We start from the raw sequence: 23,368 nt of genomic DNA, 5'->3' as shown, positions 1-23,368 counted from the left end.
TGTGAGTGTATTATAATTTAATAGCTGGCAATACAGTAATAAAAATAAGAGTGTATCTGGAATCTGAAGATTCACAAAAAAAAAGCATAAAATGGGACCAAATGACCCCTAGATAATTTATTTCATAACATACTACCCAGTTCCGAGTTCTGATTCTCTGCATTATTCACCCTGAAGCTCACTTCTGGAGGCTGAGAGGTTTTTAACTGGCTCTTAATGAATGCTTAAGCTGGGCTTAATCTATTTCTGATTTAAATAAGAATCCATTCCTGATTTAAAAGGATAGACATGGTACAAAGGGACAATTTCTTCTTTTACTGTTTGTCTGTTTAATGTTAAAATGAAATTGAATAACATTTAGTAGTACTAAAACTAAAGGCTAATCCATTTGGTAGCTCAGAAACAGTAGAGGTTGCCTATCAACACTTCCACTGTATCTGACCAGGACGAGTGTGATTTTACTCTTCTTCCCTCAGAATACTTGCCTCATTCACCAGACCAAATGAGCAAGTTTAAGTACTGTAGAAACTGGAGTTTGGGACTGAATAAGAGGAAAAGGTGGTAGAAAAAGAACAGGTTGCTCTGTGGTAAAGGCAGAAAGATACTACTGAATGAGTGGATTATACTCCTGCTTTTATCTCATAGAGTACTCTGTCTTACAGACTATTTAAATCAAAATAGCTGGTTTAGATGGCATTCTGCATCACAGTAGGAAAGATTGGTTGCTTGAACGGAAATACCTTGGTACAGGTTATGCAGAAAGTCTGATCAACAACAAATGTAACTGAAATCAATAGTTTTGAGCAAGCTTTCAACTTGCAAAGAGTTATAATATCTGCAAACACTGTGAAAAATGACTTTAAACCATGCCACCAGTAGCCAATATCTGCATCAACACGTTGTTTTGCTTTTTCTCGTATATAGATAATAATTACTTCTTTGTGTGTGTATTTGTGGCGGGGCTGTTGTCTGGTAGTATTTTGTTGTTGTTTCTTTTGGGATTTTTTGGCTTCTGCATTAAGGTAAGAAGGATGTGACATGAGAAAATGCTAATTACTGGGTTGGGCTGTACTTCAATGCAAGATTCTCCAAGTGCCAACAAACCCATCTCAAGAGAATACTACTAGCAAACGTGTATTATACATTTTTTAAGTTGGAACCAAGTTTTTCAACTTTGAACAAAGTCAATATTAAACAAAATTTATAATGAGGTCATAAAATTGGATGACTTGCTGCATCCTATTTTATGGGATGGGATTTTACCCCTGAGCCAGGAAATCCCTTTAGTGTCCTATGTTTTCTTCTTACATTCTTGAAAGGCTAAAGAGAAATCTGATCATTTTGTTTTGATCAAGAAGGAGTTTGAATGGTAAGCACTATGTAAGACCTGGTACTCTTATGAGATTAAAAAGCAAACAAAAATAAGTCTGAACAAGAGAGGAAGGCATTCCATGCAGGAAAAAATGCCTAGCATTGTTTACAAATCACTTTACTGTAAGGTGAATATGAAAGGAGTTGAAATGTTTTATACGTGCAGAAGTATGTTGGTTGCTCTGAAAGTAGTGCCTCCTATTTATTTCCATAGAAACTACAACAGATGCAAAGAGCACAATGAGACAATTTGGTAGAGAAAATTGTCACCTACAAAAAAATATTTTTCAGCATAGTCACCACCATTAGCTATGCATTTTCTCAGGCAGTAAACAACAGCCTGAATGCTGCACTCATAAAAATCTGCATGGCCATCTGGAATGTGGTTTGTCTTTCATGCCACTGTCATTACTGCTAAAATGCATCACCCTCCTTCTCTCTGTGCTAATATCTACTGTTTGACCTCCATAAATGTTCAGCAGGCATCAATGAATGTCAGTGGGTGCCATTTTTTTCCCCACAGAGGAATTCAGTGACACACCTTTCCTTCCATGCACTTCCATGCCAGAGGCCATGTCGTCAGACTGCCCCTCCACTGCCATCTGTCACACAGCAACAACATGAGATGGAATATTGGTGGAAAGGTTCAACCTCTACTGCTGTACCACCAATATCCACCTCTGATGTCATTGGCCAACATAATAACATAGAAGGTATTACTCTCAGAGCAGCTATCATAATTTAACATGTCTTTGACAGTTACTTGGTCAGGCCACATGTTTATTTTTTTTAAATCAGATTGCTTCGTAATTAATTTGCTTTGGGCTTTTTCTATTGCTTTAACGTTATGTAAAACAAAAAGTGAAATGGAATCTGTGACTTTTTTTTTAAGTTAAAAATAAAACCATTTCACTGGAAAAATAGTAAAAGGGTGGGACTGACCTCATGTTCATTTAGGGGAGGTGAGAGAAAGGCAAATATGTCCTGGCCTTATTATCAAGGTACCTTTTCCCTTGCCAGTATTTCTCAGTGATCTTTCTGAGTATGTTGAGCTTATTAAAAGAAAGCAACCATTTTGAAGATATAACATGTAGATGTTCTATCAAATCAGTGCAAACCGTCATTAAGGATGAAATTCAGGTACAAAGATCTTAGAAATTAACCTCAGATAAATCAAAGGTAATCATAAAGCAAATTAAAATTTAATCCTTAAAGACCCATAGATGTGCAAGATCTATAGGTCAATAATTTTGACCTATATTCATTATTCATTTTCCAAAATTCCTACAGCATTTCAGTTTAATTTTAATTTCACAGAATAGGTATAACTCAATTAGTTGTGTTTGCCTGTTTACTGTTTTGCCCTCTTCAGTTTTATGGAAATGCCCATATCTGTCAACCATTTTGCATATCTCCATAGTGGATATATGCAATTCAATTGTCTTAATAGTGCTTTTGATTAGGTGAATGGAGGTTTAGTAAAATCTAAATAAGAATTAAATATCTGGAGTAGCATAAGTCCGTAGTTAAGCATTTTACAGTGTTGTAGGCTTTAAGAAAAACTCTGACATTCCTCTGGGGCTAAATCAGAGCATGTCTGCAGATGCCTTCTGGACAAGCTGGCTCCCTGTGCCCTGCTGGGTAATTGGTGCCTCAGGGATGATTCAAGGAAAGATAGCCCTTCAGGAGAACTACAGTTCAGCTGATCAGTTTTCAGGTGGGAGCCCCTCTACTACTTTTCATCAATGATATCCACGTTTGTTCTAAGGGAATTCTATCATTTACTGTTTGTACATTTGCTTTCAAGTGACAAGGAATAAGCTATATATATTTAAAACATATCATTTTATTCTGTGAGATTTCTCAGGGTGAAGGAAAGACATTATTTTTTATCTTACACAGGCATAATCTGTGCAATGCTGTAAATTGATCCCTGTTTAGCAAATACTCATAATCACTTTCCTCTTAGATGTTACGAGTCAGATAACTGCAGGAGTCTAGTCAAAAACATTAAATGTCAATTAAATAATGACCAGGGATCATTTCTAATGAAGTGTTTAGTGTCAATTATGAGAAATTTGGCCTCTGAAATCAAGGAAACTAAGGTAATTTCTATCATCTTACAACAGTTAATATTTAATATTTAATTAACAGTTAACAGTTAATATTTGAGCAATTTGTAATCAATGCCCTTACCTTCTCATAACATGCATGGAATTCAGGAAGAAGGTTCTTTTTTGGTATTGAAATTATTATAAATCTCATATTTATTACTTAGAGCTTATAGTGGATCATTTGAATTACTTTTAGATTAAACAAAAAAAAAAGAAAGAAAGAAAGAAATACTGTGTGTTTTCTATCTAAAAAAGATAAAATGAAGCTGTAAACCTGTATAAAATTTTGCCCCCTGTAAAACATTCCAGAAATCTTGGAAGAAATCCTTCTAAAAGCTCAAAGACAAGACATTATTTCTAATGGAACTCTATATAATACCTCCAAGGCAATCGTAGTAGCAACAGGCAATAAAGAATATCTTTTAAAATGAGATGTATTATTTGCACTCATAAAAAACTGATTTATTCTGCAAGATAAAGTGAGCACTCGCAGAATAGTGAAGGAAAAGAAAAAAACAAGAAGAGGAAACATAGTTTATGTACTTTAAAAATTATACTACTGGAAGTAATATACTTTAACAATGCTTGGAAATAAATCAGAAATCATGCCTGGATTAAATAACCAAGACTTATGAGATGTTTAAGCTGAGTATAGTCAAGCAAGTAAAAGGATAAGTCCAGAATGTACCCAACCATAGCTTTATTTACTCAATTTAAAGAGAAAACAAATACACAAGTTAAACCACAAACTTGTGCAATATATAAAGCCATTTTAAAATCTCTATTCCATCTGCTTGTACATTTTCTTTACCATAATTCCAAATTATATGGTCTTCCTTAATCTACAGTTTTATAATATCGGGCTGGACCACCATGATTGTCAGTTTTGACTTCAAAGTACAGGCCGTGCAATTCTATCTAGGGTGTCCTATGTCAGAAACACAGTTCTGTCTGAGTTAAAATACAGTTTTTGATGTCTAGATTTGGCTTAAAAACTTAATGAGGTTCTTACATTGTTCCTTCCTCAACAACTTGTTCCAGTGATTCATTATTCTTTTTGTCAAAAACTGCAACATATTCCTCAGTTTTAAGACCTACTTTACTCAAAAAAATTGAGTTTTTTTCAGAAAATACATTGACCATGAATCCTTCCATAAACATTTCAAAGATGTAAAGAAATATTTTGCACAATAAATGATGAATTCTAAAAGTGACTTAATTTCATCTTGCCCTTTCATCCTTGAAGCAGGGTGTCCTATACCTCACATTCCCCACAACACCACATAGCTTTGCACTAATGCTTAATGCTTAATGATATAAGTGCTTAAACATATATGAGGCAGAACTTCATGCAAGACACTCTTTCCCCACAAAATATCTGAAATGTCCAGCCTATTACTGTTCTTTTTTTGTATGCCTCACTGAAAAAAAATCAAGTCTCTGCAAAACACAGGGTTGAAAACACCCAAAAATGGCAGAAGAGGAAGAAGGATAAAATTCTAATTTTCCTCTGCTCCTTTTTCCAACTTCATTAATCCTAGCCATAATCACAGAATCATAAAATGGTTTGATTCGGAAAGGAATCACCTAGTCCAAGTCCACAGCAATTGGCAAGGACATCTTCCACAAGATCAGGATGCTCAGAGCTCTGTCCAATATGATTTTGAACACTTGCAATGGTGGAACATCCATAAATTCTCTGGGAAACCTATTCCAGCATGTCACCACTGTCATCATGAAAAATGACTTCCTTATACCCAATTTCTATCCTCTTTAAATCTGAAACCATTGCCCATTGTCCTGTCACTACAGGCTCTAATAAAAAGTCTTCATCTTTTTCATAAGACCCGTTTTATATACTGAAAGCCACAAAAAGGTCTTCCAAGAAGACCCTCCTCTTCTCCAGGCTGAACAAGCCCAGCTCCCTCAACCTTTCTTCACAGGAGATGTGCTGCAGCTCTTTCTGGCCCTCCTCTGGACCCACTCCAACATCTCCATGACTTTCTTGTGCTGGGAGCTCCAGACTTGGACATAACACTCCAAGTGGAACTTCATGAGGGTAGAGCAGAGGGTGACAGTCACCTCCCTCACCCTGCTGGCCATCGCTCTTTTGATAGAACCCAGGTTATCACTGACCTTCTGGGCTGTAAGTACACACTGCTGGCATCAGGGAAATCCAAGTTCTAGACAAGATCACCTTAAAACCATAACTCCCTCCTAGTTGGTAGGCTGCCTCCTCCAACCACTATTTCATCATGCAACAGGAGCCCTCCTTGTTTTTAAATGCATTTAACCTGAGGGCATGGTTTACTGTAATACTTCATAGTGGACATTTCAATACTATTACATTAATGCCTACATCTCTCTGTGCATTTAATCTAGATATCTTTTCAAAGACTGTGGACTTTCACCCTAAAATATGTAGAATATTTTAGAGTATGTAATATTTTCATCATCCCATCCATTCCTTCAACCACTAATATTCCTCAGACCAGTCAGTAAATGTACAGTTAATCATTACAATATCAACTCCAGTATTATGATATTGAATGATATTTTCAAAGATTAATTTTTGTTCTCAGCAGTATTAGTACCGCTTTTCAGCTACTGATATATCCTAATCCACACTGAGAGCTACATACTAGGCAGTGACTTTCAGAAACCTCTGTCACCATGTTCCAAGAAAATCTAATTCCTATCCAGTGCAGTATAATTACCTATACATACAGAGATGACAAATTATGAGATGTTACTTTTCTTGCGACATTTGCCCTTTGAATTTTATACAATTTTGACAAATAATGTGAGATATAGATAATGCAAGATTGTATCTCACTTCACTCATTGTACTTCAAAGTTGATGCAAATCTGCAGTGTAGGAATAAGGAAAATGTTCGCTATGTATTAAATATGTGATTCTCTTTTGCCATTCAACTCATTCTGAAATGAATGCCTTACTGTTCATGTTATATGCTCCTAAGACATGTAAAGAGGATCCTTGGCAAAAAAGGAAACTTATATTATTCAACATAAAATGCAGTATGACTCAATAGCTGAAAAAACACTGGCTGAGAAGACACTTTCACAGATATCTAGAAGGAAAAATGCAGATGTAACAGCTACAAGTAGTTTTCTGTCAGAAGTTATGAGTATGTCACTTTCTCTGTGTTTTATATTAATCATTGATCTTGGGTACTACATCAGATAGTCAAATAATAAAATCCCTGAGGTTTTTCATCTTCAGTTTTCTTGATAGAAGGGTACAAAAGCATTCAATTTTTCCATATGTGACTCTCAATGTGATTTTCTCCACCAAAACAACTCTCTCCTCACTATATTAGCATGAAGAAGATATTTTAAGCATTAAATTAAAGAACAGGATATAAAATAACCATTTAACTGCCTGTTCTTGTCACACAGAATAAAGGAACACACCATAGTGAGTTTTGATCAATCTCATGTAGGAGATATTCCCTTTGTAGTAACTACATAAGATATTTATTCTGAGACAGGACTAATCATCTCTAGCTTATAGTTTGTGTGCACATAGAAGTGAGAGATCCCAGTTCCTGTTCAATGAATGCTTTGGTCTCTTTGATGTGAGGTACAGTCCACAAGCCCATGTCCCGAGGCTTCCTTCTAGATTAAGCTCCATATATGATACAAACAAGGGAACATAGAGCTGATATATCCAGACAGAATAGGATCCAATGACAGATGTGTGGTTGTCTAAGAAAGTTCACTGATGAAACGTAGACATAGCCTGAATCATCCCTTACCTACCACTGTTTATATGTATGCACACAGAATTTGAAATTAAGAGTTAGTACTTACCTGCCAAGGGGATTATTTTCTGCCATCTTTGTTTTAAGAAAGTATTTGAAGATGTGTTCCATAGAAAGATTAAGAATGAAACATTTTATGTTTTTTCAGTAATATAAGATTTTGAAACTTACCGGAACTGAAATTTGAGGATTATTTTTGAGTCTTCCAAGCACTGAGAAGCCATCAACACTGATTTTCCCCTTTGGTTTTATGTTTAGGGTTTCTACCTTTATACAGTCAATAAAAAGTGTAACGCTGGTTGTTTCCACACTTATCATAAGCTTGTGCCATTGGGAATCAAACAAGAAAGGCAAATGTAAAAATGATGCAGTCTGGAGACTTCCATCCACTCCTTTATAAGAAAACTCAACGCTTTTCATTGGACCATTGAGATTCACTCCAACTTGTTCTTTTCCTGAAGAATCCTGAATCTGCCAAATAGTCCAGTATTTCTGAAGTGTGGCTCCAGTCATCCGAAAAGTAGTAAGAAAGGAGTATTCATCAGGCAATCCATTGGAATATATTGCACTGTGTAAGATCAAAATACAGTGAATTTGTTGTGTATTTGTTCTGTAAAACTCCACACAGAATCAGTTCCTGAGTAGAACCATACTGTAGACACTCTTTTATCTGTACTTTTCTACCTTAAGAGTCTCAAGAAGACATATCCTTCAGAGGCATTAGCATTGTAGGAACTAGTTCACAAGTGTGGGTTCTTCTTCCTCTATTTTAAAATGTTTATGATAACCCTTTCCATGAATAATGAATCATGAAACAGCAGACTAGTATTTTACCTTTAGAAAGTATATCCTACAATTATGATGCTTTTATTACACTTACAAAATCAGTCAACTTAGTGTGACTTTTACTTGACTGGATAAACAGTGCAGAGTTTCTTTAATTTTGAAGGCATAAGAATGTCTTTTGAAAAGGCATTTTCTTGTTCAGCCTGACAATACCCATTTTGTTAATGTATTATCTGTCACTACAGCAGAAACCTTTCAACGAAACATTTATTGATAATCATACAGATATTAAGAACCTACGCTAACAAGACTACAAGTAGCAGGGAACAGATTTTCCTTATATAAAATATTTCACTGTTTTGTCACTGCTATAACATTCAAGATTTGAAAACACAAACACAGCTGTATTAATGTCTAAAATAATTACATCATTTTTAGCTCTAATGTACCAGTGGATCCCATGCAGTATTTTAAAAATAAGTCTTCAGTTTTTATGTGGTGAAATTGTTGCATCCTAACTGAGTTGACATTGATACATAATTTACCATCACTCCACACTTAAGAATGTCACATGAAAAAGGTTGTATTTGACTAAATTTCATAGAGATGGAGACATGCAAAGCTTTTTGTTACCAACATTCATTAAAATAAGTTCTCAAGGTAAGCAGGCATTTCGAGCGAAGATTATTTCTGAGTGGCAGATCAATCCTATCTCAGCAAGAATTTAGCCATTAGTGAATCTCTATGGCTAAGGCAAAGAAAAAAAAAAAGAAGAAAGAGAAAGAAAGAAAGAAGGAAACAAAAATGAGTTAACTGCTTCTTATTCTCTATCCTGGATGACAGCCGACTCAGTAAGCCGGCACTTCAGAATCTTCACTATCTGGAGTGCAGAGGTGCCCAAAGCTGTAGTGCCATCCTCTTCCAGCAGGCGACGGTACAGCCCTACCAAGATTTCGGTACTGACCAGGAAAGCTGGCAGCAGTAGCAATAACTTCATTTTAAGAATAATCTATCCAAACTGCAAGCGTTTCTGCCCCTTCCACTTGAGCCTGAAGTTTGTTATGTACGTCAGCTGCAGGCAAAGCTGTTGTACGAAGAATGGGAATGTTTTGATGGAAGATTATCTCCTTACACATAGAGATACTCAAAGGTGGGAGAGGGGGCTTCTTGCTGTTAACTCTGAATTGTCTGTGGTTTGCTGTGACTTGTTTCCCTGTTGACTGCAAATTCAATAATCTGCCCCAGCTGATTTGTTCAATAGCATTTTATCTAACTTGTTGTATTCTCTCATTGGTTTACTTTGATTTGTTTCTTACCATCCTAAATGCAAATGTGAATGTGTGGACTTTTTACCTTTCCTCTTTTTTCTGAGCACTTTATAGTGCTTACTGCTATCCACTGTCCTTCCTTTTGTTGGGCTTCTAGCTTACACATCATGCTACCATATTCTTCCCTGTCTGGAAATGCACTCCTTGTTTTTCTTCTGATGCACACTAAACTCTTCCTAAGCTCCTGATACACTCAGCACATCTTTCACGGGCCTCTGTGTCCTTCTATAATATCTCTTAAGCAAGTGTTTCAATCTCCTCTACTGCTAAAACCTTAGCACATCTGAATAATTTATCTCTTCATCCGCCCTTTGCTCTTGCACAACAGATGTTTTTGCACTATTCTGTCGAAGGTGTCGTTTTTAAGTAATTTTTAACCATGTGGCTTTCCACTATCAAGTTTAGTGATTCTAGGGGATCTGATTCACCAAGCTCTACAGCTAAAGAAAGCATTACTAATCCCAGGTCCTCTTACAAGACACTTTCATTCTTTCTCTGCACTGATAAGTTTTACTGTCATGGCAATACTGATTAAAATAGAACATTCTCAGCCCACCATAACTACACTAGCAAAAAATAAATAAGTAAAATAAATAAGAATTAAATTAAATTAAAAACCTAGTAAGTAAACACAGTTACATTTTTTATTATTAGAAGGAAGTTTATGCCAGATTGGCAAAAAAAAAAAAAATTCTGTGCACCATATTTAGCTGTAGAACTAGTGCTTTACAAGCCATCACATGGGTTCTTCTTTCTCCAAAATTAAACTAGAAAAGAAATATATTTTTCAAGTGATAATACAAAGAAGAGAAAATGTGTAAGATCTTGTGACATCAGTAAGAGAAAATTCAATTATAAGTACTGTATATACAACAGTAAAAAAAAATCAGTACACGAACATGAGCAAATATTTATATTTAAAAAAAAACAAAACAGAAAAGCTGCTGACATTAGACCAAATATCAGTAATGTGGCCCAGCCTAACTAAACACAGCATGACCCAACATCAAAAAGCTATTCTGCATGAGACTGTGTAAGATTTATAATTCAGCAAGTAAAGCAAATTCTCATATTAGTTACTCCAGTAATAATGGAGAGCAATTCCATTGGCTTCAGTCTTATCAGTGTGCTTCAGTACAGTTTTTCTCAAAGCCTGTGATGTTTACATATGCAGAACCAATTGAAATCATCAGCTTAAAATGCCAAATATTTGGAAACCATGGCAAATTTATCATTATACTTAAATATACAGTTGTTGAGAAGCTATTCCTCAGTCTCATTGTAAAGTCAAATGTTGGATTCTGTAATCTTGAACAGCTGAGAATTGCATAAAACAATAGGTAAATAATTCAAAAATATATGTATGCAATTCCACCGATTTATGGAATAGAATCAAGAAATGTTGAACACAGAAGCAAGTAGATGAGCAAATGAAAAGTTAATATACAAAAATACTTGAAGCATACAGGTTGAATTTAGTCCTGACCTATTTCCTAGCTACTTAGAATGGCCAGGGATATCATGTTTCTATTCATTTTTGTATCTTACATTTATAAGATAGAAGTCTAGTTTCACTTCCCTTGTGTATTGAGAACTGTTATTTAATGCTTTAAGTGTGAAATGAGCATATGAGTGTAAAAAGCAGATCAATATTGTATCAGATATTTGAGTCCTTGCTTTTTTTTTTTTTTAATACATCTGTGTGATTTTTTTGTATTTTGGGCTTTGGTTTGTTTGTATTCTGGAAACATTTGTAAGGGAATTTCTGAACCACTACTCTTTTCCTTTTCCTTTTCCTTTTCCTTTTCCTTTTCCTTTTCCTTTTCCTTTTCCTTTTTTTTTTCATGAATACCTAAGAGTCTTACTAATCCCAACACTTGAGTGCTTATCAGCAATATTTCTTTAAGAATTCAAGGCTGAGTCCAACAAGCAGTCACCAGTATAAACAAGATAGGTTAACAGACTAGGCAGTAGAAGTACCGAATAGTATTGCTGTCTTTAGGATTCATCAAGAGCAGCAGAGTATTTTTAAATGTTAACTACTGATTTGAATACTGCAAAATAACTGCTTGCTCTGTTAAGTACATTTATTTCATATAAGTTTATTTCTTAGGTGGTCTCCATTTCCCAGTAAGATAAATTATTTCTTTCTAGATAAAGTTTTCAGAAACATTAATACAAACAGCTAGGAATAGCTGCAGAAATCCTTCTGGCCAACTTCATGGTAATGCAACATCAGATATATCCACAGCTGTGGGATATTCAATGTTTGCATATCCTGAAGCTTCCTAGAGTCACAGGTGACCTACCAAAAACTATCTGGCAAACATTAGAAGAAGAAAAAAAAAAAAAAAAAAAAAGTACCAACAGAAAACCAGCTAAGCATTTTGCATTTTTAGAAGCAACTGTCTGAAGTTTGTCATGTCACCTATTAAAGTGGTCCACAGTACATGACTATGCCAAATACAAACACTGTTCAAAAGAAATCTTACATTCTTACATTGCTCTACTTTCTACTGAGAGGAAACTACAGGCAAAAACATGTCATGTCTAGATTCATAGGCTAACTTCCTACTGCAAAATTCAGTGTGCCTGGAATTTTGCTCTGATACTAAGTTCACCTGTCAATAAGAAGTTTAAATCTTCTTACTTCCGAAACACAGTGACCACATGCAAAGACACCTATGGCCTGTGCTAATTTCCAAGCTGTGTCCAGGAGTTGTTTAAAGAGTGCTAATTATTCTGGACCAAAATTATTCCAAGGGCTTGTATAATATTCTAACTGTGTAGATTATAATGTATGAATGCCATGCATTATTTTCTGGCATTAATTTATCTAGTCATGTGTTGACTTAGAGGCCTTATGTCACCTACAGTGAGATTTCCATTTGTGGAGTCAGGATTAAGTCTTCGTCCAGTGCATGTGGGTGGCTAGCTCTTTTCCTCTCGTAAAAATATATCATGAATGTATTCCCTTATGTTAATATATATATATATTTAAGCTTGAAGTTAAAATACAGATATTATCCCAAATTACAATATTCATTTTTTTTTACTATTTGGTGGACACCTACAGCAAATGCATAAATTGCATTGAAAAACAAGTTCCCTGTATTCAGAGAAAATGGGTATGAGTCACAGCAGTGTCACAGGGTCTTATTATGCTAAGAACATTATGCTGATTCTTCAGCTGATTTTCCACGAGAAGCATCACAGGCCAATAGGAATTTATTTGGGTGACAGGAGAAGCTTAAGTCAAGGCTGTACAATCATTTCTACTCATTTTGGGATATACTTCTGGACCTTGGCAGTATAATAAACAACAAAAGAGCAAGCTAAAACTTAGCAGCTTTTTAGGGAAGCTTTTGCAAAGACTGAGTAAATGTATTGAGCCATACCCATCTAATTGAGTTCCCCTTCCCATATCATGGCAATGGTAATATTGGATGGTCTGGATTAGTAAAATTCCTTCCTGCTTCATGAGGCAGGAGACCTCACTGACCATGACCGACGGGTAACTTGTACTAATAGAGGTGTTCATTGATGCAGGAGCGAGGAGGGATCCCCGCAGCAGAGCGGGCGGCCCGCCAGACTTGCCCTGAGGAGCTTGTGGCTAGGAGGAGTTTCAGTACCGCGGGCGCGGACAGCTCCAGGGCGAGCGGTGGAGAGTCCTGAGGAAGCATAGCGGGAGTCCGGGACAGAGGCACTGCCCGCCTCTGGCAAAGCCAGAACCCAGCTGTGCCATCAAGGACGCTGAGTCATGCTCGAGGTGCCCTGCATAATTCAGTAACTCCTGTGACATTTTTCAGGCGTTTAATCATCTCAAATTCATACCAGAAAGAAAACAGCTAACATGCCTTATAGGGATTATATGAAGTTTTTTGTTTGTTTGTTTATTTTTTAATTATTAGGGCTGTACTATTAGCCTCACTTACTTATTGCCAACTTCATTCCTGAGTCAACTACCAAGGGGCACACTGTGAAATAATACTGGAACAAAACACCAACATCAGGCTCAGTGACAGAGAAGAAGCAAGCCTCACTGTAGCCCTGTCAGGACTCAAGCATTAACATATTCCCTGGGTGTGACAAGAGGATCAGCTCAACTGTAGATTACTTTAATTTGAGTCTGGGTGAAATCTGAGGTATAGCATTTGCTCGTATTGCAGTTTAACCGCACAGCTTTGATTGGGAGTTCAAAGTCAGTGTCTTGAATGTGATAAATCCATTATACAACAGCACCGTACCAAGCCAGCAAGCTCAGTGCCAGTAGTCAGCTCAGATGTCACAGCACATTAATACAGCTGGTATAGGCTTGATTAGTGATTACTTGTGTATGTTGAACATATCCCTATTTACAGCAACACATTGCAGCTTCCTTAGAAATGAAAATCTTGCTGCTTCGATATCTCAGACTTCTTCTGAGCTAAGAAACACTGGATGAGGGTCTGAGAGCCTCCAGTTTTCAATGAAATGAAGATCTCATTTACTCATCATGGTTGGATTCTCCTTTATGGACAAGTAACTTGGATTTGCCACTGTGAGGGAAAGTCCAACATAGCCAGCCAGTTAAGCTGGAAATTAGATTAACCTAGTGGCTAGGGAGGCAGAAGTTGGGGAGAACTCAAAAAGAAAACCTGTCAGTGATAGCTGCAGAAATACTTTACACTCCAATTATTCCTAACTGAAACAGCAGTCCAATTAAGGGCCTTGCCAGTTAATTGCTAATTAAAGGCATTCTTAATTACATAAAGTGCTGGACCAGAATCCAGTCTTGTCTGAGTTTGGCAAAGACTTCTCTATGCTATTGTACTATTTATTCCTTCTCTTGCACCAAGTCTAGCTCATAAAGAACAAACAAAATTTGATTCCTAAATCCCAATTACTATTGCAATTTCTTTGTGACGTGCTAAATAATGCTCATTATCCTTTAGATGTCAAATGGTCGTAGATCAGACAGAATGTACCAGTTATAAAAACAAAATAAAACAAAACAACAACAACAACAACAAAAACCCAGTAACAAAATGAAAAGAAAGTTTCCTACCTTCCACAATCACTACATGATCAAAAAGATCTCTTTGTTTCAGTGTTTTGAGAAAATGTTCCGTACTCTCCTCTTGTTTTCTTTGCTTTGCCTCCCTAACTAAAACTTTTTGTTTCACTCCCTAGAAGTGATTTCACTCTTTCAGGAGAACTTCAGGAACTCTGAGTAATACCATTTGTAGAGGAAAGTAGAAGTCTCTGAAATTGCTGTTATGGAATCAGCTTAGTCTGATAGCATCAACAAAACATCACAAAATAATAAAAAAGTTTAACTCATTTTTCCATTTCCAGAAACTTTGCAAATGAGGTCGTCCAGCTGCAGAGAGGATCTCTCCATTACAAAACAAAATTTTGAAATGTGTATCTTTTAAAGTCAAACAGCAAAAAGCATTACCTGGTTGGAATCCTGAAGTCTACATTGGGTCCCAATTTATAAGCCACTTGTAGAGCAGTAGAACCCACTACTCTCTGGACAATTCCTTGAGAAGCAGCTTTTTCTATCTGGAACTGAGAAATCAGGTCAAAGCCTGCAAGAAAAATATATATATTTTTTTTTAATATGCCTAAAGTATAACTTTTGATTTAATTGGAGCATTGAACAGTGACAGAGCTGAACGTAACCCAAACATATCAGTTTCTAAACACCAGCTATTTCCTAAAAAAGTCATATGCTTCTTGCCTGGCAAGTCATCTTGGCCAATCCTGATTGTTGGGCAGAGATCAGTTCTTTGACGAGCACCCAGAATGACTGGCAATCCTGAAAAAGGGGATGAATTTGTTAGACAATGCTTGAGACCACCTTAAAAATTTAAGCAAAGCAACTGTAAGAATATTTATTAAACAGAACTGTAAATATTAATAAATGTACATGTATACAACAATAAATTTAAAGTACATGCAGTAAAGTCAGAAATCAAAGAAAGTAAATATCTGTTTCTAGAGAGCTCGAAACAACAAATGAGAGTTTGACCCTATTTTTTTTTTTTTTTTTTTTAATCCTTTAGGTGATACTTTATAATGCTTCTTTTCTATCAGAGTTATGGAGAAATAGTTGTACCAGCATAAGGCTTGCAGTGTAAGAAGTTTCTGGTCTGGAACTTGTGGTGGTTTAAGCAAACTTAAAAAAAAAAAAAAATCACTGCTTAAATCAATAGGCTCCCTAATCCCAAGGAAACTTAAACAAGCTTTTTGCCAACTGAAGAGTGTGTTAAGAAAAGAAATTGCTGGCACTTTTTCCATCCTCTCTGGTATTTCAGGCATTCCCACCTTCTCTTGGGCCATGTTTGATCAGAGAATAGTCATTCATGAAATACAGGGTGGGGGAAGAAGGATTTACTGACATTTTTTTATTGATCCAAGGAAGAAGGTAGAAGACATTTTGTTAGAGGAAAGCAAATTTAAAAATCTAATTTGTCTGAATATTATCTGCTAGAAAACTGTGCAATGAATAAGATTTAAGGAAGAAGGAAGGGAAAATAAATATTTATTCAAATAATTTAAGAGTTCTGCACAAGTCCAGTATCAGATCAATCTGGAAAATGTTGGTCTGGATGGGGAAGAATTCAAACTGGAAGGATATGCATTTCTAACCTACAGAGAGCCTCTTGTGTGCTACAAGAGCTCAACACTGAAATAAATGTGGGTTTCCTTCTAAAAACACAAACTTAAAGAGAACATTCACATCGACATGTTACACCTTAGAAATAGCCTCATTCTATATTATTTGATGAGACATATGGCTGAAGTCCAGCCATTTCCATTTTATGTCCAGGAAATAAAGTGAAACCAATTTGTTGCCACATGTAGCAGAATAATATCTAAGTAGAAGCACTGAAAGATGAGGGGAGATTTGTGTCTTGTATCTATCACCTATATGCAGATTTTAATTCTTAGCTTGAAAATACATCTAATTGCATTCTTAAAATAATACACATTGTATTGTTTTTTCCCTCTTTCTATATGTGTATATAGACTCATACATACATACATAGACACAGTTCTGTCTTTCTGCGTTAGAGAGCTAGACAGAATTTTAATCTTGAAGAAGTTCAGAATAATTCCTTTGACACTCAGAATTACAGAAAGATGAAATATTTCCTTACTTGATTGTTGCTGGATGGTAGCTGAGATGAAAGACCCCAGAAAACTACACATATACAAGAAAGCTGTAATTTTCCTGTAAACAAAAAGAGAACTCCAGCGTGAATGTAGTGAATGTACAGTTTCTGACAGATTCTGTTACTGACTTTCTTCTCAGTCATGCATACTGAGAGTATAAAATCACGAGTTAAGGATTTACCAGCAGACTTTAAGAGACAATTTATGAGAACGCTTTATCTTTGTCCTTATAACAAAACATGTCTACAAAGCTCTTTCTGTTACCATTTCTTTCATATAGTGCAACATATATATACAAACAACGAAGAAGCCAACTGGCAAGGACAGCTTTAACTGTTCTAATCTCTTATTTACAAATTTCTCTAAATCCCACTTGTTCTCTTACCAGTTGCTTTTCATCTTCTCTGCTGGTTTTCTTCACGTCTCACATGTGAATATTTGGTGTATATATTCACACTCTCTGGTTCCCTGTCATAAGTCCTGTTAACGAGAGTATGAATGGGTGCAGAATGCTCCTCCTGCCCCACGCAGGACTCAGCGGGGAGGGAGGTGCAGGCTGCTGGGTTGGTTTTAATCTTGCAAAGGGAAGGAGGTGGGGGCTGGACAGACGTCTGTATCCTGGTGGGGTCTGAGGGCGGATCTCTGGAGCCAGCTGAATATAAAGAAGCCAAGAGAGTAAAGAAAGGGCTGCTGCTTATGCCAGCATCAGGGTAGAAAGATTAAAAATATATGAGTTAAGCGATGCCAGTCACCAAATGGCAGGGGCTGCTGTTCAGTGAGGCAGATAAAAGAATAATAACATGTACCAAGGGATTTTGAGGAAACTGGTGGCTTCACTGTGGTGTTAAAGCTAAAAACTTTCACAAGAAAAGAACATCAGTCCTATAAAGAAGATATTTTCATTTCTTGTTGATTTATCCATCAGAAGGTCTCTGGAGAAGCCTAGCTGGTAGTGTCCTAGTTGATTCTTCTGAATAAAACCAATTATTTAAAAGGACTTTTACTGCTTAAACTTGATCCTTTTCAAGGAATGCACATAGGCATTACTAAGAAGACTCCTGTTGTTCAGTTGTTATTCATACACACATTATACTTTCCAAAGAGAGGGGCCTCATTCAGAGAAAATTAGAGAACATATACTCAGTTTCTGAACAATTTATAATTTCTTTTCATTTGCATTTTCACTTGAGGATTTCTCACGGGTGGAACTTATTTTGTGATTAAATGGCACCATGATCTAGTCGAAAATAATCAAACACTTAAACTGAATGTCACAGAGATGGTCCTTGTCTAAGTAGAGTTCCCATTTAGATGATATATTTTTATGTGTCTCTAGGTCACATTGAAATTTTGTCTTTTAATGAATTAGGCTAATGCTATTCATTTTTTTTTTTTTTTCAGAAAATCCTTGGGCACAAGAAGTTGCTCTTTAGGCACATGCTTAGGAAATCATCATCTAAACAGTAACTGCTAAACCCTTGGAAGTAGATTAATTAAACAACGTAGAATGTGATTTTCCAAAACACCTCTGTTGTTTAGCTAAGGTACGGTGACTTTGATCAAATATCACCTGAGGACAAGCCATGTAAGATTTGCATACCCGACTTCACATTCTTATATTCATATACCTGATTCCACATTCTTGTTCTTTCCTGTAGCTTGTGTTGGTGAGTATGCATTTGTACAGCTGTCTAGTAAGACTGTGGTTGGATTTCAGGGAAACAGCAAATACATCAGGTGGACCTAACTTCTGCAGGTATAAAGCCTTGCTTTCTGTGATGAAAAAGCTTCTAGTGAGTTGGATGTTATTAGATTTTCAGAAGTTTCAATCCAACACAAACCACAGAAACCAACATTTGGCTCAGAAGAAGTTGTTAGATGTGATGGAGAAGAATGTTCCTCAGTTCAGGCTCAGACTGAGAGCAATTTAGAATGGCTAAGTTAAGCCATCTCCTAGTGTTTCATTGTTTGTCTAGGCTCAAAAGAGCTTCGTGTCACTGGCCTGTACTTTCAAGAAGGATTTTTAGGAGGGACTAGGTAAGTTTGTTCTTCCTCTGAAAAGTATTTTAGCATACATGCAGATACTGACAGCTCACAAATGGTCTTTGTGAATTGGAAGAACCAAAGTCTGATCTGCTTTGTTATAGTGAGGCCTCTGCCCCAGTGAGCAGTCTCACAAGGTAGTAGTGGCTGCTGGCCCCAGGCTTACCCCTGCTCCTCTAAACACAGCTGGAGGGAGGGGGCAGTGGGAAGGCTAGAGGGAAGTCACTTCTTATTTATCTCATGCTCCGTGGAATGTTACTTCTGTACCACGTGGTCAATTCTCTTTTCATCTGTGCCTTCATTCTTCCCATTTCACTTCAGCATCTTCAGGCCACACTGTCTGTTCAGTTTATAATAAAATCTATTTTATACATTTCAGTCTTAATCATTTTTACATACAGCACAATGGCCACTGCTGCCTCTTCTCTTCCTTTTTTAGCAGAATCTGATACAAGCACATACTACTCATTTACGTCATGTGAGTTCATTGCTAAAGTGTGTTTGGCACTGATACCTCAAGATTAACTGTGTGTGGCTATGGTTGGTGGTGTTTCTGAAAGACCTATTTCTTATTAATCACACTAAGAGTTAATACAGCTTAGACCTGTGGCTGATCTCATTGACATCAGGGGCAAAACTTGCACTGACTTAAGCGCCTTTTAATTAAACCAACAACAAATAATTAAACCACCATCCAAAAGTCTAGGGTAATTGAATTGACAGCAAAACTGTAATCCTTGTCAGGCTCCAACACATCATTGCAATTTAACAAGTAATTTATTATCCAATAAATTCTTACCTTCATCATAAAAAAAGTACTTTTCTGTCCAAAATTTTATGAATTTTGGCATAGGAAGAAAAACAGCTTTTCTTTCCAAGGTGACAGATTTCATTTTTCATAAAGACCAAACAATTTCTTTCCAAGAGAAGTCACTTAGAGAAACCTGGAAGTACACGGGGTCAGATTCTCATCTCCTTGGTACAAGTCATCTTTCCAACCTAACATCATTACAACATCACTGAAGGCAGTTTGTGAACATCCACATTTTCCCAGCCCAGTGTCTAAAATTCATCAAATCCCTGTGGAGCCTTCATGGAGCACAGAGAAGGTATAGACATCAGGCCAGGCAAACTTGCATGACCACTCCACATCCCTTTGCCACAGCAGTTCTTCCTATACATAAGATTAACTTTTCCCATACCTTTGGATGAAAGTTGAGATTAAGGTATCTTTCCTATTTTGATTTCTTTCTAGGTCAAAAGATTTGTACTTTGTCTCCAGGGGTGCCAGACAGCCATTATCCCCTAATGTTACAGCCAGTAATTCCAATTATCTTAAATATAGCAGAATTTATTTTCTAGAGGAATTGCAGAGAAAATAAAAAGTAAAGTTAAGCAGACATCAAACAGAAACATGCTAATATTGCAATAAACGTTGTGTTTCAGCAGAAATCATGCTTCTGAACTCACACAGCATGCATCTGCATTGATGTACTAATCACGCTGATTTTACTGATTCTCAAAACTGAAATAAGATCAGAAATAAACATAGGATTTTATTAATTGGTTTAGCATAAGATGTGAATAATTTTGAACCTGTAATAGCAAATATTATTACTAAGAGCTGTTTTCCAAAACTCACATTTCTACCCAACTGGATGCGCATATATACAAATATACTCATCTGTTGCATGTATTTTCAATCACATTTAATAAGTTTCAATAATATTGTTTTATATTATTAGCTCTTCCTGTTACTGCAAATTATCTAAATATTATTCTACCACCACAACATTTTAGATGATAGAAGACAAGTTCCTTCATGTTTCTACAGAGCTGGAAAACAACAGTATGATTCTAAATGCTTCCAGATTCTTTTCCAGACAAACTTACATTATCTGATAACAAATTACGTTCTTAAAACTAGAACTTTTTTAATTGTTCACATGGGAGAACCTAGTTCCATTAATATTTATCTCAAAATGCAATGGCAAAAATTATTTATTTTATTGTCATTAAATTTTCTTTGAGATAAGCCATGCCCTTGTTAACACCAGAAACAAAATTTAAATTGATTTACACAGGATTGGGATTTCCCTCTCTTAAACAACCATAGGTGCAACACAACAGCAGTTCATAGGTGAAAATACTCATTAAAGTAAAATAAGCATACAGTTATTTTGTGCAAGGACATGAGAGGTCTTGACAGGGCAGGAAAATAGAGGAATACTCATTCCACATACTTCTTGAATCATAGAATCATTAAGGTTGGAAAAGACTGCTAAGATCATCTAGTCCAACTGTAAGACTAGATGACTAAGATCATCTAGTCCAACTAGTGTGTCCATCATCACCACACACACTAAACCATGTTCCCCAGTGCCACATCTACACATTCCTTGAAAACCTACAGAGGCAGTGACTCCATCACCTCCCTAGGCAGCCTGTTTCAATTCATTACTCCTTCTGAGAAGAAATTTTTCCCAATATCCAATCTGAACCTCCCCGGATCAACTTGAGGCCACCACCTCTAGTCTTTTCTCTAGTTATCCAGAATAAGAGACTGACACCCACATCACTACAGTCTCCTTTCAGGTCATTGTAGAGAGTGAAAAGGTCTTGCTTGAACGTCCTCTATTCCAGACTAAACAATCCCAGTTTCTTCAGCCCCTACCCGTAAGACTTGTGCTCCAGATCCTTCACAGCTTTGTTGCCCTTTTCTGGACATGCTCCATGACCTCAGTGTCCATCTTGTATTGAGTGACACAAAATTGAACACAGTACTTGAGATGCAACCTCACCAGTGCTACATACAGAGGGACAATCACCTCTCTAGTTCTGACTATAAAAAAGCAAATTCTATGGCAAAAGTTCTGATTTCTGTAACAGCAGGTGGGAAAAATGCCAAATTTTACAGTATTGTAGACTGTGAGATTTCTGTAGCAATTTTTTTTGTCTAGAATTGTTATTCTCAAAGTCCACAGCCTTTCCCAAAGATATTTCAAGATTTTTTTGGACGTAGAGCATCACTGCATAGGTTCACATTTCTTCTACCATCTGAACATCTCTGGGATAAGGAGAGCAAGACAGGGAATTTGTTCTATATTATGTGCTAAGTTTCAACAAGTTGTAATACTAGGGCTGATTAGAGGTCCACATGATGTTGGGACACGGGACTCTACACAGAATTTATGGCATTTGGAGTATACATTTTAACCTGCAGGATTTTTTCTGTATCAAACCAACTGTGCCATAATTTAGCAGTTATTTCCTCTCCTGTGAGAAACATAAAGTACATAAATACAACACACAATAATAAAACACTGTGAAGTATAATTCCATCAGTCTGCAAGAATTTAATTATTTATAATAGGGTCTATATAACCTTTGTACTGATTTTGCAGTTCCACTTACCCCTGGTTGTTGAATGGATTGCAAAAATATGTTCTGGACAGAATTTTATTCAGATGGAACCAACAGCAAAACTTGTCCACATTATTCCTAGTGTTTTCTTTCAGTGAGTCCACCATTATACCATGACTGACAGTACCCTTCTGAGCAACATGCTGACAAAATACCAGCTGTGGAGTAGAAATGAGGGTTAGAATTAATACTCATTCTTAAACCAGAGGGAGGTTTATTGGTCAGATCCCATAGAGATAGGTACAAAGGTCTGCATTGTTCAACATATTCTTACCTAATCTGGGAAGACTGTGAATAATGATGTGGTAACACCTGCAGAAAGGAGGAATTTATCAGAGAAATAAAGATGAAAGCTAAGGCTGTGAGGTTCTGGGGAGGTATCAAAATATCTTGCAAGTGTTTGCTAAAATATCAGATGATAATCCCTGTAAATTAGCAGGGAATAATCATCAATATATATATACTTAAAAAGAAAAAAGAAAAAGAAAAGAAAAAGAGTCCTTAACCTTAATTCATGGTAGCTTCTTTTAGAAAGATAGGTCAGCTTAGCTGTAGGCAAAAATGCAAACTGAATATTAGGAGCAATTAGGAAAATAACAGTGAACAAGGCAGAAAATTTCTGCCTTTTTACAGACTGCTGCTGTATAAACCATGTTCAGCAGGGATGATCAAAGGTTTGAGCTGTTTTCAATATGAATAAGAATTTCATCCTGGAGGAGGCCCTAGCTAGGGCCTTATCAGTGAAATACCTTAAGGGAAGGAGCACAGAAGGTGGAGCCAGGCTCTGCTTGGTGGTGCCCAGTGCCAGGACAAGAGGCAGTGGGCACAAACTGGAACTCGGGAAGTTCCCTCTGAACTACAGGAAGAACTTCTGTGCTGTGCAGTTGAAGGAGCACAGGTACAGGCTGCCCAGGGGCTGTGGAACCTCTTCCTTGGAGATCTTCCAAAGCCTCCTGGACATGGTCCTGTGCCCCTTGCTCTGGGTGTCTCTGCTGGAGCAGGAATTGAGCCAGATGGACCCAGAGGTTACTGCTAACCCCAACCATTCTGAGATGCTGTGAGTCCTACCTCTCTCTCATTCTATGATTCTTTAAATAGATGAGGGCCCTTCAACTTTGATTTAAAAAAGAGATAATAAACACATAATAAATTCTGAGCATAATGAAAAAAGCAAATAAAGAACAGGTGTTGAAAGACTGAGGTTAAGATTATCAGCTGAATCTAGAAGATTCAAAACAATCAGCTGTATTTCTCCATACAGTATATAGGTGAGTGGTGGACATGGTGAGTGCTGAAAGGTAGTAAGGTATAAAGAAGTGGCATGACGGAATAGAGGAAAAATCCACCAGGGACC

At 36.6% G+C, this 23,368-nt stretch overlaps 1 protein-coding gene across 1 annotated transcript in view; it reads right to left on the bottom strand.

The window, feature by feature from the left end:
• The window catches only part of COL9A1 (collagen type IX alpha 1 chain), a 66,076-nt gene extending 48,983 nt beyond the window's left edge, over window positions 1–17,093 (bottom strand). Inside the window, exons 1-5 of the mRNA NM_001100911.2 lie at window positions 16,934–17,093; window positions 16,533–16,606; window positions 15,110–15,187; window positions 14,825–14,957; window positions 7,442–7,838 (exon numbers count right to left, since the gene is read on the bottom strand). Of these exons, the coding sequence (NP_001094381.1) occupies window positions 7,442–7,838; window positions 14,825–14,957; window positions 15,110–15,187; window positions 16,533–16,606; window positions 16,934–16,947 (696 nt within the window). The 5' untranslated portion in view covers window positions 16,948–17,093. The remainder of the gene's footprint in view (window positions 1–7,441; window positions 7,839–14,824; window positions 14,958–15,109; window positions 15,188–16,532; window positions 16,607–16,933) is intronic.
• Window positions 17,094–23,368: the final 6,275 nt, after the last annotated feature.

The sequence above is a fragment of the Gallus gallus genome, chromosome 3 (genome assembly GCF_016699485.2).
Source record: "Gallus gallus isolate bGalGal1 chromosome 3, bGalGal1.mat.broiler.GRCg7b, whole genome shotgun sequence".
NCBI lineage: Eukaryota > Metazoa > Chordata > Aves > Galliformes > Phasianidae > Gallus > Gallus gallus.
The sequence above is the reverse complement of the archived record's forward strand: the minus strand, read 5'-3'. Positions and strand labels throughout refer to the sequence as shown.